This window comes from Centruroides vittatus, unplaced genomic scaffold (genome assembly GCF_030686945.1).
Source record: "Centruroides vittatus isolate TY-2023 unplaced genomic scaffold, ASM3068694v2 contig_918, whole genome shotgun sequence".
Classification (NCBI taxonomy): domain Eukaryota; kingdom Metazoa; phylum Arthropoda; class Arachnida; order Scorpiones; family Buthidae; genus Centruroides; species Centruroides vittatus.
The window spans coordinates 1343801-1360080 of record NW_027122605.1 but is presented as its reverse complement, the minus strand read 5'-3'; the positions used below and the strand labels follow the sequence as shown (position 1 = coordinate 1360080).

The following is a 16280-nucleotide window of genomic DNA, read 5'->3' as shown; positions in this document are numbered from 1 at the left end:
TAATCAGGAAACGGAATTGCTTGGCTACAGTCACTTCCTTGTGGTATCCTTTCAGGTTAAATGCGATCTCAGGATGCCCTGGAGTGAAATTCGTCTCTGTAGATTTTATATTAGTTACTGTAGCGTCATCTGGCGAGAGAAAAATGTAACATTTATTATTTAACGAAAACAAATTTGCTCTATATACAGTATTTGAAACAATGTCAGTATATTATATAATACAGTATACCGTATATAAAGCAAATACTTCCCTCACAAAAATAAACAAATCACAAAAATATCACTAGAAATCGACGAATCATCACGAAATTTTTATGAATAATCTACATTGCGAAAAAGAGGACGAAGCCACCTTGTTCAAATATAATTTTAAAACAAATTTAAATTTTTAGTGAAAAAAAAATCAAATATTAATTTAATTTAAGCAATTAAATTAATATTCGACTCGGAATTTTAGCGCTATTCTATGGGCGCATCGCCTGATAAAGCGGCTTTAATATAGCTAGATAAATAAACCAATGCCATGGTCCGTTATGAAAGGTTACGAAAGAATAGGATTTCAAATTCAATCGTCAGATGCCATCAATAAATAAGATTAATATGAAATATTCTATAGTCGAACTAATCTTGTCGTTACGGCGTTATTAGTCGGTTTCATAAACAACGAACTGTAGTCTTAAATAAAAGTCAAATTTAGCTCATAAAAGAATTTTGAAAAATAATATTAATGTTAATGAAATACAGTAGTTAACAATTTTGCGAACGGGCATTATCATTCAAAAAAAAAAAAAAAAAAATCCAGCAACGAGTTATTTAAGTTTCCCGGCAACATTTAAAACTGTGTGTGGCATCATCTGTTATGATATTTTATAATTAAAAACTTTTTATATAATAAATTATTATAACATAGCAAAAAGCTTAATTAATTTTAAGGGTAGGATGGGTTTTATAAAAAGAAAAAAAATTGTAAATGCTAATAACGAGTAAAATCGTCATTTACTTCGGTCCTACATATGACACTCGACCCGCATAATCGACCTTTAATTACCAAAATTTAATAGCATCAATGCCTCTAATACTCAAACTTCCCTGCAAAATTGGTCATTTTTTGATCGATCCTCTGTTATATATAACAGCCGGAAATGTAATAGAACAGTACAGAAAAGTTTTACATTACACTCAAGAATTTTGCTCTGCAGCGCTGAGTAATTAGAATATTAGTTGAAAACACGTAGTGTAACGTATGTCGTTCGTCATAATGTTATCAAAAATTAGCATATCGTCCTAGTAAAGAGCTTTATGTAATACAGTAGAATTTCATTAATCCGACACCTACGGGACCACAGTGGGTCCGGATTATCGGGCGTTTTGTATTTTTGCGAACTTCGATACGTTATACGCAATCTGGTCGTCGAAGTCACTGCTGTACATTTTGTACAAGTGCACGCTGCTGTATGCTTCCGATGAGTTTATGCATCAGTTTACGTGTCAGTAGTGAGAACCATACTAGTTGAAACGAACTAACCTATAAGGATGATTTATGAGAACATTAAAACAGAAGAGCAAAGAGACATTTTTATTAAGTCTTTGATATATTGCAGTATTGCCTTAAACAATTGTTGCAAAGACAGGAGAGAACTCTATGGAAAGATTAAATGAATGTAGGCTTCCTATAGCGTTCCATGGTTAAAATGCAATAACGATCCTTAGGAGATCTTGTTCGGGTTTTCTTGATATACTACCGGTCTTGTAAAATTGTCATGTTCTTGAGAGTACTTTTGGATGGACATTTAATTTGCTTGAAAATATGAAACTTCCCGCGGTTCTTTATTATTAAATCTAATAAATGTATGAGATATTATTAATGATTTTGATTGCCAATAGCTATTTTCACACGCTACTTAGATGGAAAAGAAATCAATTCAGCTTTACTTTCTCTTTAACCTAAGTTACGTTATTCCTATATTGAAGAGTTTATTAAAAATTTAAACTTCAGGAATAGATTAAGTATAATTAGAATTAATAAATATGGTTAATTGAGGCGGAGCGTCAACTAACTCCTCTACATGCTTGAGGTATTGCCTTCGTTCTTGGAATTTAATCGATCGATTTTGATAAAACTTTGCCATAATCCATTAATTTCAATGAGAATTCCAAAAATGTAATAAAAAGCGGAAGTCCATGACTTCGTTTTCGAGATAGAAAGTCTTAGTATGAGCGTATGTAACAAAGCGATATCGTGCAAATTGTGCGACAAAGTCGCGCAATGTCCCAAGGTCGCTAGCACGCAAGTTTTATTAAATATGCGGCTTGTAGGATTAAGTTCGTTTTCAAAAATGTAATAAAGGATATGGATCCATGACTTTGTTGTCGAGATACATTGAGGTCAAAATGTTAATGTCCTTTACGCCCGATGCGCCTCTATTCTATCGCGATACGATAAAGTCGCGCGATAGAATTGAATTATATTCTACTTTACTTTATTAGAGAACTAAAAGTTACATAAAAATATATAATTTACCTTTAGTGTTATGTACAGTATAAGCACAAAGAAACAAATTCAAGCGTATATTTTCGTCAATTTTATTTTTTCTTGTCGATTATAGTTAATGCAAGCCCCGGTATTTCATAGTATTTAATTCTATTCTAGAATTGATGAAAGAATAAATAATAAACGCGTTAAGCTCTAAAATAATGCCAAAATATCGTTAAAAGCGTTGAAGAAAAACATGGAGAATGTTAATGATATCTGAGGAAACCGATCAAGATTAATTTAGTAAATCTAAAAGAGTGAGTTGGTTAGCACATTTCAAAAGAATAACAAAAACAGAATTAATGTTTAAAAAAACACTCAGACAAGATAGCTTGGAACACTACTATAATTTTAAAGCATTCTTAAATTAAAATTTAGTAAATCATGAAATCAATATAATGAGTGCACGTCGCTCTCTTTCTATTTTAATCTAAGACCGTATAGCCTATAGATATGTTTTTAAATTAAAATAAAGAGAAAGGGATAGACGTATACTCACTACATTATACGACATATTCAATTTATTACTTCTTTAATTAAGGATGAGATAGTAGGCTATTACTCAAACGACATCGATCAGATAGCGTAAGAACAAAACGAAAATATAAAAATACATCTTATTGTTTATTTTCTCTTATTTTATGTTTTCTTCTAAATTATATTGTATTCACTTTGCACTTGAAATATTCTAAACAAAATATAATTTTTTTATTTGGGACATTCAAGACAAAAATGTAAATTTAAGCATAAATAAAAGTACAGCTTTTTTAAAAAAATTAATTCAAAGACAAGTTGTATCAAAATTTTTAAAATTGTTTTTTATTTTCTCGGGCTATTTCTTATGTAAATAGCACAAATATACAATATTTTATATGTAATTACATATATAAATAAACATAAGTATTAGGAAATTTAAAGAATGAAGACGTTATCCGACTTTTTTTAATCTGTTTCTTATCGCAATTACTGTATAAACAGAACCAAAGTTCAATTTTTATCGGACGAGAAAAATATAACATTCATTTAGTAACTCGACAGGACAAAGCCAATATCGTAAAAATAAATGTTGGCAAATTTTTATGGACTGCGGTTAATTTAAATTAAATTTCTACAAATACAGAATGTGTTTAGAATTGAGTCCAAAGTATATAGGCTATATATTGTTAGTAAAATCAGATATAATGAAAGGAAGAAACGTGTCATAAATAGCAGGTAAACCATACATTAATATTACATTTAATTTTATACAATCTTTTTATAACGTAAATAGCGATAAATAATTAAAATTATGAAAATTTCGTAATCAAATTTTGGCATTAAGAATTAAATATTTTCAAATCTGTAAGCACTTTTTAATTAAATTCTAATTAATAAAATTAGAGATTGATTAATAAATAGCAGTCGAAATTAGACGTTGAATATAATGAATGTAGAACAAAAATAGTTTATATTTTGTTTTCGTCATCCGTGTAAATAAACATTTCTTCAATAAACAACACGATTGCAATTATAAAGTAGTAAATATAACTATAAATTTCTAATTTCCGGATTGGTTAATTTATGCAATAAATTAAACAAAGCGGTGGTTTATCTAGTTTAATAAATGCTATAACGTTTAATTTTACATCAATTCTTTTATCGCATTTTTATAATTATCTTCTCATCTGTTAATATCATTGAGTTTTAATTTCAAATATTGTTATAACAAACAATAAAATTAACTGTTACTTTTATACTTGAAAACAGAATTTTTAAACTTTCTTAATAAGAATTAAAATATTGAATTGAAAATCTGGACATAGCAAATATCATATTGATTTTAATATAAAATGAGTTTTAAACGAAATATATTTATAAAAATATTTAAAATACAATTAATTTTGTTGTTACGTATATTAAATGTATATAAATAGTAACGTTGTTATATTTTATACATACAAATAATAGGTTTATTATACTAGATTTATCACTTAAGAAAAAGATTTTTATAGCATTTATTTGCATATAAAATTTGTTTCTTTAATATTCAAAAATATATTTATTTTTAAATAATAAATTAATAGCCTTTATACGTTATATCGAGCATTTCAGAGTCTGAAATGTTCGATATAACGTATAAAGGCTGAAACGTGTTCGATAATTATACGAATAATTTTTATACAATATTTAAAATGTAGATTTACGTGTGATTTGCTTAATCAGCTATTAAAGTGTAAGGATCAATTATGAAAAAATATCGAAGAATAAATAAGATTTGATGATGATATTGTACAAATTTATTATCATATTTGAAAAAACAAATTTCAGGTTTAAAATTGTTAGAATTTATTTCTTTTTAATTTTTTTAATGTTTTAAATTATAAATAAATGTATGCTAAATTATCATTTTAAATATTTAAGCTACTTGAATACCAACAAAAATTCATTTTTTCTCTTATCTTATTATTTTCTTACATATTAGATAGTTAAATTAAATGTATTTTTAACTATATATTTGGATAAATTTATTTACATATATATTTTATTTTTTTCATTTTCAGATAATTAAATATGATATGCATTGATTATCTGCGCGTTTTAAAATATAAGTATATTTATCAAAAACTTTCAAAATGTTTGCATAAAGTTGGTTTTTGCATTGGTCGTCATCCACTTTTGTTCATTTGCATTCCTCTATTATTTACCGCATTATTCGCTTCTGGATTCTTGCGAATGAAAGCGCAAAGTGAAAAAGAATTTCCACATCTTCTACTTAATGAAAAAAGTATAATAGACAGATCAGAAATAGAAAAATTGTTTGCAGAAAATGCAACAGATTTTGATTTTTCTCGAACAACCAGGTTAAAGGCGTACGGTAGCATTATAGCCAAGACTAAAGATGGAGGTTCCATGCTTCGAGAATCCATATTTCAAGAAATACAAAAGTTGGATTGGATGGTTCGAAATATGACCGTAACTCATAAAAAGCGTAATTTGACTTATGCCGATATTTGTAGAAAAACCAAAGAAATATGTTTCCGTAATGATGTTTTAAACTTGGTCGACAAATTAAGTACGTTCTTACGTGGCAGAATACAAATCAGGTAAGATTATTTCGTGCGAAATATAATTAAAACAAAATAATAGATCTTTAAATAATCCTGTATCATATATTGTTAATATAAGCATTTATGATTCATATCTTTATGCCTTAATAATATAATTACATTTCATTTTTCTTGTGATTTTCTTCGTTTTTGAACACTAATTACTGTATTTTATTTCAATTAATGTACCAAGCATCTGTTTACGTGTCATCTATCTTTATAACGTATTAATAGTCTACTGAAAAAGTTGACTTTCTGTATGAAAATTTATAGCATAATAACATAGTTTGTCTCTATGTTTTGTAGATCCGGTTCTACTGGTTTAAATTATTATATATTATATTTCCATACGTTATACCTATACCTAAAAGTTTTTCGGTATATCGTTACGTGTAACCAATTAGGAGTATTTTTCGTCAAAATTTTGTTATTTTAACCTTTAATACGTTATATTTATATGTATAAGGTAAACAAACATATAACCTAAAGTATGAATAACGTATTTTATATTTTATAGACAAACGTAAATATATTTTTTAATCTTTTCTTTTCTTATTCTATGAAATTGTATCCCATTTATTAAGAAATAAATCATTTAGTATGAAAAAGTAGAAACACCATTTACCATTTCAAATAATTAATTAGACAATCTTCTGCTGAAATGTAATTTGAAAACATTTTAAAAAATAATTAGATGAAAATATATATATATATTAGTGAAGACTTAAAATATATCTTTCATGAAAGAGATATGTTTTATGGTGAATTTAAAAAGAGAAGGAAAAGTTGTACTTTTTAAAAAAAATAATTCTTACAATTACTTCTGTATTCAATGAATAATTCAAAAATTGTTTATTGAAATTGCATCATAATTTTATACTGTTTTGTAATGACTTCTATAATGAATTTATCTACAGTAGACATGCATTTATAAAATTTTTCCTACTTAAATACTAAAAATAATAGTAAATGATATCTCATATAATGCGTTAAGAAATCTCTCTTTACAGACAATTTTTTAAAAATGCATTTATATATTTAAATGGTTAATAAATTTTATATCCTCGGCAATGACATTCTCTATTTTATTTAAATAAATAAAATACAAAAATTATTACAAAATTATTTGATATATTTATTTTAGTTAAATTCAAATTCTTTCGATTTTTCTATATTTTTTAATGTTATTTTTATGTATAATAATACACCTTCTGTAAACGTTTGATTTTCATAATTAAAAGTGTTGCTGGTAAAAATTTTTCAATATACTATTTATTATTTACAATTTATATTTTGTAAAAGAGGAGTTTCAAGAACCTCTAACATTTCGACTTCACCGTGACCTTTCACCGTAGAATCACCGTACACCTTTCTTAGCAATTTTAAAGTCTCCGTAGGTGTTTTACCTAAACGCTGACAAAATTTAATGTTGGAGGTTGTTCTTGAAACTCCACTTTTATTACGTCGCAGAACAAAGGTAACTATCTCCGGAAAAAAACAGCAGCGCTCGAGGTTTAATCATATGACATGGGTGAAATCAACCTGAACACGTAGAGGTGGTTTGGTAGAATCCATTTCATACGCTGTAACTTCAAATACATGCTTTTGTTGTCGTAGATTACTGCAGTCCCCGAACTTTTGGATCGTACCACGTAATAATTTCTTATTTTACTGAATAATTCTGAGAATAAATAAATAGTTAATGCCACGTTTTTCGTATGAAAGAGGGCAGATTTCTGTATCAGAGAATTAAGCGGCAATTTAAAATCGCTGATAAAAGAGACACCAAAAGAAAAACTGAATTTATTGCAGTTTTTAAATTGTGAATTATTAGTAAATAATTGTAAATATTCGGTTTTAAACGAATTATCTGCTTAAATTAATAAGATAACGTGATTTTAAGTGGTTTTACAACCTGAAGAATATGATTTAGTTTTATCCTCTGGGTCATTAAATCCGCCACTATTGCTTCCAAAATTGCTTTTTTTAATATTGTTAAATTATTTTATGTTATAACAAAGTAATTTAACAATAAAATGCATTAAAATATACGTAAAAATGGATACATTAAAATATTCTCATAAATATAAACACATGCCTTACGTTAAATAGGAATTAAAATTTTGTTTTGTGTCACGACTTGGTGAATTTACAGACACTTGGCAAATTCATCTGTTCTGTAAGGTCATAGATTAAACAGATGATTTTGCCAAGTGTCTATAAATTCACCAAGTCGTGAACCAAACAAAACAAGAAAAAGAAGACACGGTTTCGACAAAACAAACAAACAGGAATTAAAATATTGTCTGAATATCTTAAATGCTTCGTGTTACTTCTGGAGATAAATAAAATTTTATTTGTTATTATTTGAATTGTCTTATCCATTTCTGAGAAATTTCTAAAAGCAGTAATTATTACAACAAAACAATTATTGATAGACACTTTTATATATACTAAAAGTATTTATATCATTCTTAATTGATGAAAAAGCTTTGAAAGCGAGGTTATTTATATGCGAAATTATTTAATTTTTGAATAAATAACTTGTGTAGATTAATAATTTCAATTGTTCTATTACTGAATTTATATCAACGTTACTTTCGAAGGTATTTCAATAGCTTGGTTCGATGCCGATGTAATTATTAAATGCTATATAATAAAATTTGCTGAAATTATATGTCATTATTTATGATATATTATTCTACAGATTATACTAAATAGCTCAGAATTAACGTATGAAATCGAAAATCATAAAAAGATAAAACTTAAAAATTTATGACAAAATTATTCAAGTACGCGTGTGTATAGACGTGTACTTGAATAAATACAGTAGAAGGTCGACAATTATATTTTTGTTCTTATGGTTTATTATACTGGTTGCCCGACCTTGATATGCCTCCTACATATATTTCAATATTGTAATCTTAATGGAATTTTTTATTGAAAACAATATATCATAATCTCTTCTAAGCGATTTTATAAAGTATTTAAAATAGTTTGTAAATTATCCACAAGATGATACAGAAAATTTCAGAATTTGATTTTTTCGTTAAAAAAGCGCATGGTATAAGTTTATTTTAATAAATAATAATTCAATTGCTATATTAAACTAGCACTTTATATTTCTATTAGGTCAGCAGTTAATGCTTAATAATGATGAGATTAATATTTGTTATTGTATTGAAATCGCATTACAATAACAACTAAAATTAATAAACAGAAGAATTACCATACTACAATAGGGCGAGTGAAAAGGGAGCGGGACCCTTTTCACTCGCCCTATTGTGGGCCTGGTCGAACCCATAATGATCTTGTTAAAAAGGGGGTTTCTTAGTGTCCACAGGGCGAAAAGAGTAAAAACAAAACAAACTTGAATATTCTGGAGTTTAAATAGGGCTTTTAAAAAACTATATTTATCTTAAATTCCTAAAAAAATCAATTCAGAAATTTAGCAATTATAATGAGAAATATTACATTTGCAAGAAAATAAAGCAAAGCTACTTACTCGTTTTGTTTTATTTATAGAAAATAAGAATTCTTGTTTTCAAAAAAAGAATATTTTTAACTCATTATATAACGGTTAAATAGTTAATAATGTAATCAAAATTATGACCATACAAATATTTTGGGTCAGAACACAATAATCCTTTTTAATAGTGCTTTTTAATAGGGTCGGATTCTCTAAGAAAAGGTCGGCGTCAATTGTACTGTATGTATTTTTTAATGTCATTTCGTCGGTTTTAAGTTGTTACCATCTGTCTCTGCTTGGACTATTGAAAAGGATTATTGTGTTCTGACCCAAAATATTTGTATGATCATAATTTTGATTTTAATTAACAAATTTATCCTTGGAACTTTGTTAATTAAAGTTTATGTAATTTGTATACACATAAATCTTTTATTAAGTTCTGTGCATATCTTAAACGAAAATTTTTAAGGTCGTCATTTTGATTTATTTGTACTGATATGCATGCAAATAAAGATAAGAGGAAAATTCTTCTGGAAATGAAAAAATAAACTATAACTAGTTTAAGAAGATAATCTGTATTCTAGATAATTCTCCAATATTCTCTATTCTGTCATTCATATCACCACTTATAGACTAAAATCTCTATAGAGTCTTATATATAATTATATATGAATTCATTGTCGTCCATAGGGGCAAACCGGCCATTTGTCCTTTCCTGGAAGCGAATAAAAAACTCCATGAATTATAATCATAAAAGTAATTGAGATATGTAACTTTACACCCTCGACCAGGAGACGCTTTGTCTGACTTTTTGTATTGATGCAATACTGTATTGTATAATGTACATGTAAAAATACCTCCAAAATTAAATAATTATATAAAAATTTATTGATGTAATTATTTGTCTTCAAGCTTCGTTCCCTGGAAGATTTTCTGCGGAAGCATGTGAATATATTTGTATAATGCCTTTTAAAATGTCTAATATCAAACTATTGTCGTAATAAAGTTTTAAAGGAAAAGAAACATATTTGTAGTTACATCATTATACATAATACATAAAATAACCGGAAAAGTTTTTTATTAATAAAAGCAAAGAAAATTATATAAAAAATAATAAAAAAACAATACTTTTTCCGGCAAAATTTGTGAAGAAAAATTGTATATATTTATGACGCATTTTTCTCCCAAAATTAATGATCGCGGAGTTAGACATCATTTGTGGCATTGTTTTCTATACGTGGCATGAATAACAAAAGGGGTGAGCGGAAGGAAAAGTCGAAATTTTTAATATTTCAAATTCTCCGCCCGTCGCTATAAAATTTTAGCAGGTAACTTATTGTTTTATTACTACAATTTATGTTTATTACCTCAGGAATTATCTTATCTAATAATGCGATATCCTATGCCTGTGCATTGCTAGCTATGTGAAAGCCACTGTTTCTGTGGAACGTGAATTTCAGTAGCAACCAAGTTCAAAGTCAAGTTTTTTAGAATAATCCGTTAAATTTTTAAAGTTCAAATAAAATTCACAATAAATTTTGAATTTCAATTCACTTAAATTCAAGAAAATAAATTATTTTCGATACCATGGCTCAACTTAAAATTCTTCTTCATTTCTTCTCCCGTTCCATCGTTTAATATATGAGCTTATTAAAATTGTATTATTCCGCTTTTCTGCTTAAGAGACTTTCGAATTAATTCGTTTATATCTTATCCTATGTTTGCGTATTCACAGCTCTACGCTATTCATTAAACTTTAGCAGAATATGGTAAGAAAAATCGAATTGGAATGCAGTTGCAATAAAAACGCGCATTCCACCAGTGAATATCGCATCACTATTATTTGTTAAATTCAGTAATTTTTCAAAATCAAAATCAACACTTGGTTTGCGATACGACAATATTGACGATCTTCCAAGAAGTAGTACCTCCTGATAGGACAGTTTATGGAAGAGTGGCTTCTATTTAGGCATTAGACAGATGAAGAAAACAGGTAAACTGGTGGAATGCACATTTTTATTGCAACTGCATTCCAATTCGATTTTTCTTACCATATTCTGCTAAAGTTTAATGAATAGCGTAGAGTTGTGAATACACAAACATAAGATAAGATATAAATGAATTAATTCGAAAGTCTCTTAAGCGAAAAAGCGGAATAAAACGGTTTTTCATGGAGAGTCACTGTGACTCTCCATGAAAAACACTTTATTCCATGAAAAAACAAGTGAAAAAGTCACTGACTACATACAGAACTCAGATTTGCATAAGGTAATCTTTATCAAAGAGAAACTCCTAAGAAAAAATTTGACTGTCATCTAAATTGTCATAATTTTTTACTTGGATCAATTTTTTTACCTCATTTGTCAGATATTTTTGTTTAGATATTATTATAAATATTTCTAATTACAAGTGTTCATTTAAAAGTATATATTATAGTAAAGATTAAAATAGAAATATATACGTAATTTTTATTTGATGATTAATTAAAGAAAATATAGATATTTTTATTTTTAAACAGATATCCAAATGTGATGAATGCAGCAAATACTTATGGAATAAACTTAGGTGGAGTATCAACAGACGATGATGGATTTGTTAAAGATTTCAAAGCAATTCGACTGTTTTATTTTATTGATGATAATAATTCGACACAACATTTAATTGCTAAAAAGTGGGAAGACAGATTTCTGAACTCTTTGGAGGGACTTTCTTTACATCATATCAATATCTCTGGATTTTCAGGGAGTACTTGGCATGATAAATTAAGCTCAGTCTCAACCAGAATTATACCTTATATAATTGTTACTGTATTAGCAGTGGTATTTCTCATTATTTCAATACGCAGAACAACGAAGATCATTACAGATAAACCAATAATTAGCATCATTGCAGGTTGCTTCCCTTGTTTTTCCGCAGTTTCTGCTTTTGGCTGCCTTTTGCTGTGTGATATGGAATATTTTGATATCAATCTCATAATTTTTTTCGTTCTTTTAAGTTAGTATCTTATCTTAATACATTACAAAATTATCATCAGACGTTTTTTAATAACCATTTTAATTTTTTTTCAGTTATAAGTTGGAGTGATTCGCTTCTAATATTTAAATATTGGTGTAAAACTAACATTAAAGACAGCGTAGAAAAAAGAATGAGCGAAACGTATTCTAAAATCGTTGTTTCTATTACAATATCTTACTTAATTAATATCATGTCTTGTTTATTTGGAATAATTATGCCATTCAAATTAACGCAAGAAATTTTTATTTATTTGTGTTTCTCTTTGTTAATTAATTATGTCTATCAAATCACTTTCTACGGAGGATGGCTGGCAATTAGTGGACACATAGAAGCCAAACAGTCAAAAAGTATATTTCTTACTCGCATCACATTGGATCTCGAATCAAGTAAGTTGAAGAAATACCTGTATTGCAATTTTTTAAAATTTAATTTTTATTACAGTCCTTATAACTAAGTTATAATCTATGTAATCTAGAAATTAAATATGTTAATGTCTACAGTGAAGATTTTTTAAATTGAATATATATTACAATAAGAAAGTCATTATGCAATGTTGTTAAAAATGAATAAGGATTATCGATTTACGAAAATTATTGAACATGCTTGTCATTATGATTTTTATGCAGACGTACCCAATGAGTCATACTGAACAACTATTGTAAGGTTATTGTAAGGTCTCTTTTGAAGGTATTGTATGCTAATGTTGATCTATAACTCTTCTAGTACCTGGTGATCGTAATTAAAGTATCTACTCAACGCTGTCTAGAAAGATATATAGTAGTCCAAATGCAACCAAATCTGGCATATTTACATTTCAGGACATGCGGAAGATATTTGCATTTAAAACAAAATCGGACCAAAACTCGCGGTAGCTTACTTTTCACACTGCTAACAACAAAAAACAAGTTTGAACTTCGAAATGGATGGTTTATCAAAGACATATTGAATTTAGCAGCCTTGAAAGACAGTATTATACTAAATTAGAAGCATCATAGAAGGTCAATTATGGTCGACCATTGAACACACTACACTGTACACCACCTTTAGAATGGGGACCACATTAAGCAGTATCCCCTGCATCGTCCTATATAACATACCAATAAAATTTTTAGTTGCTTGCAGCGTTGAAAGTGCCGTTGTAGTGAATTTTGTTACTCTTTTCCTTTCGGAAGTTATCTTTCGCATGTCTTGAAATACCACCATACCAAATTTGGTTGCATTTGGACTGCTAAATATCTTTCTAGATAGTATTGAATATGGGAACTTTAAAATTACTATCACTAGATGCATTAACGTAATTTGAATACATAACATTTTTAAAATTATCTTATAGAAATACGAATAGACTAATGTCTATAATTTGTAGCCATGATCCTTTGAAATTAAACACTCACGTAATACAGATTCTAAGTAATTCAATTATGATGCATAAAACATGGTTTCAACAGTCGTCTGTAAATACTCTAGAAATTTTTCATGGCAATCTGTTTTGAATATATCAGGTTCAGTTCGTCGTCATCTGATAACGAAACCTAACCCAACCTCACCATGCTTGGAATATAAAAGCAAACCCTCTAAGTTCCTACAGGACTGAGCAATCAAAAATGAAGAAAATAAAGAATTCGTCTTTAAATTATGCTTAACAAATCATTTTTCAAGCTTAATTGTATACAAATCAACACATTCTTGTTTATAAAAATTTTAAAAGCATAAAAATATTACTAGGCTGCAGTATACATAAGTAGTAATTACACTGGATATACATTACTGTAGTCATTATAATTCAACAGTGGTGTCTAAAATTAAAGCACAGGATTTATTTAGATTTATTTTCAATATTATTCCTATAGGGGTCCATAGTGGCTGAATGGACAAAACTCGTGAATGCTGATAGTTGGTCGAGGGTTTACGCCCGGGTTTTCTTCGCGTGTCTAACAAACAGAAGCCAGTCTTCTCGGGAGGAATCCCTGTTAGCAAATTGTCCATGTGTTGCATTGCCGTATCCGATCCCACAGGACATTTGAACATGAAGTAACAAAAGTCATGTAACATAAACGTTCGATGAAATAAACTAGTACATAATAAAACCATAATATAACACAATTATAGGAGGAAGGAAAAAAAGAAAGAAAAATAATTAAGGATATATTGTAGTACAATAAAGTAAAGTAGCCATGCTTTTTGTGAGACAAAGCGCGACGCTTTACATGTTTTGCCAATCCTGGGTATATCATCATTACTTTAAGTATTCTAATTATATCTAACACACAGTTAAGTAATATTAATATTTTTATATTATTTAATTTAAACAACGAAGTTCTACTAAAATATCAAGTATAATTTTCCTTTCGATCGTTTGCCTTAGGAATATTAGATCAGCTTGTACTGGATATATTGACATTATCTAGTTTTATTTTAATTTACTTATACTTTAAAGAAGAATAATCTATAAAAATAATTATCATTTTTACAATTGGCAGACAATCCCAGCGTCACCAATACCCATTTATCAAGAAAGAAAAGTAACATTGATAACACAGTTAAGAAGAAATGCTACACAGGAAATCTGCTTACTAAACCAATGACAAAAATCGTCATCCTGTTAATATTCTTCATACATCTTTGTGGAGGTACTTACTTTTTCAGATATTCCTCTCCATCATCAAATTACTCTCAATATTATCAGAACGTTTTTACTCATGTGGATTATATAAATGATGAAGTCAAATATTTCTCTAACTATCGCGATAGAATTCAGCTGGTAATCGACAAACAATTAGATTATTCGGATTCAGAAATTCAGAATAAAATAGAAAATTTAATAATTTCTCTTGAACGTTTACCCAATATGGATGGAAGTAGGTTGAGTAAATCGTGGTTGAGGGAGTTTCTAACTTACGTGAATTCTTCAGAATCCCACAGCTCCTTAACTGGATATAATATGAGTGATCCGCAACATTTCATTAAAGCTCTTTTTAATGTTTTCTTGAAGCTTAATTGGACTAAATCGTTTAAGAAAGATATAATTTTAAGCAAAGACGGAAAGACCATATTAGCAAGTAGATTTTTTATCCAAACGAACTTAATTGACAACTCAAGGAAAGAAAATTGGTTAATCGATAGCATATTTAACGTAACTGATTATTCAAATATTCCCGTTCGTGCGTTCAGTTATCGTTTTATATATTATAAACAATACGATAATATAATGTATAGTATGGGAACATTTCTTCTTATCAACTGTATTGTAATTATGCTAATTTTTCCTCTAAGTACTTTAAATTTTGTGTACGTTATATTCAGTCTATTTTCGGTAGCATCTATTGCTTTTACTACTGTAGGATATATGTTAGTATGGAAAGTGAAATTTAATGCTATTATAATGATCATACAAATTGTTACAACTATTTTTTCTGTAAAGTGTTTGGTTAATGCATCCTACGTTTATATTAAAAGCAAGAAAAAGACACCAAATGGTAAAATGAGAGATGCGGTTTCAAATATAATACCTTTTATTTTGTCAAGTCTCATATTAATAATTTACATTCTTTTAATGTTTATACCATACGATACATCTGCGAACGAGTTTAAAATCGTTTTTATTGCTGTAACATCTATAATATTTTATAATTTATTTGTCGTTCCAACTGTGTTTTCCTCGTTGGATTATTTTTGGATAAATATTCAACATCAAGATGAAAAGTTGAGTAACGAAAAAGGGTGTAAAATTTCTGAAAACAAAGAATTATTAAAATAAATTTTCATAAATTTTACAAAATAATTCAACAGATTAGGCAAATAAAATGTTTTATGTACGTAATTTAAGATTTGTGTTTATTTCTATTTAATTATCTTTGTTATCTTTGTTGTAACTGTACTTGTCCATTGGTTTTTACGTTGTTGTTAAGTGATAGAAGAAGCAGTTTCCAGATAAATTATTTTTATTTTTACATTTAAAAACGGAGAGAAAACTCGTGCTTCTAACTCCTAAAAGTTCTAATTACTAGATCAGAAAATTAACATAATCAAAGAGCAAGTCATTATCCCGATAAAATAATTTGATTTATATTTTATGAAACATGATTTTTTGGTGTGGACAAGTGTGAGTTTAGATAGGAAGGATAAGTTTAATAAACCTGTAATAAATTAATAAGTTACAACTTATAATTAGTTAATA

General features: G+C 27.8%; 1 protein-coding gene across 1 annotated transcript; it reads left to right on the top strand.

The window, feature by feature from the left end:
- The first annotated feature begins 3564 nt into the window (after positions 1 to 3564).
- LOC136984372 (patched domain-containing protein 3-like) lies at positions 3565 to 15866 on the top strand. Its single transcript, XM_067281335.1, has 5 exons — positions 3565 to 3745; positions 5074 to 5616; positions 11607 to 12082; positions 12157 to 12489; positions 14584 to 15866. The coding sequence occupies exons 2-5, from the start codon at positions 5084 to 5086 to the stop codon at positions 15858 to 15860; spliced, it is 2619 nt and encodes an 872-aa protein (XP_067137436.1). The 5' UTR covers positions 3565 to 3745; positions 5074 to 5083; the 3' UTR covers positions 15861 to 15866.
- Positions 15867 to 16280: the final 414 nt, after the last annotated feature.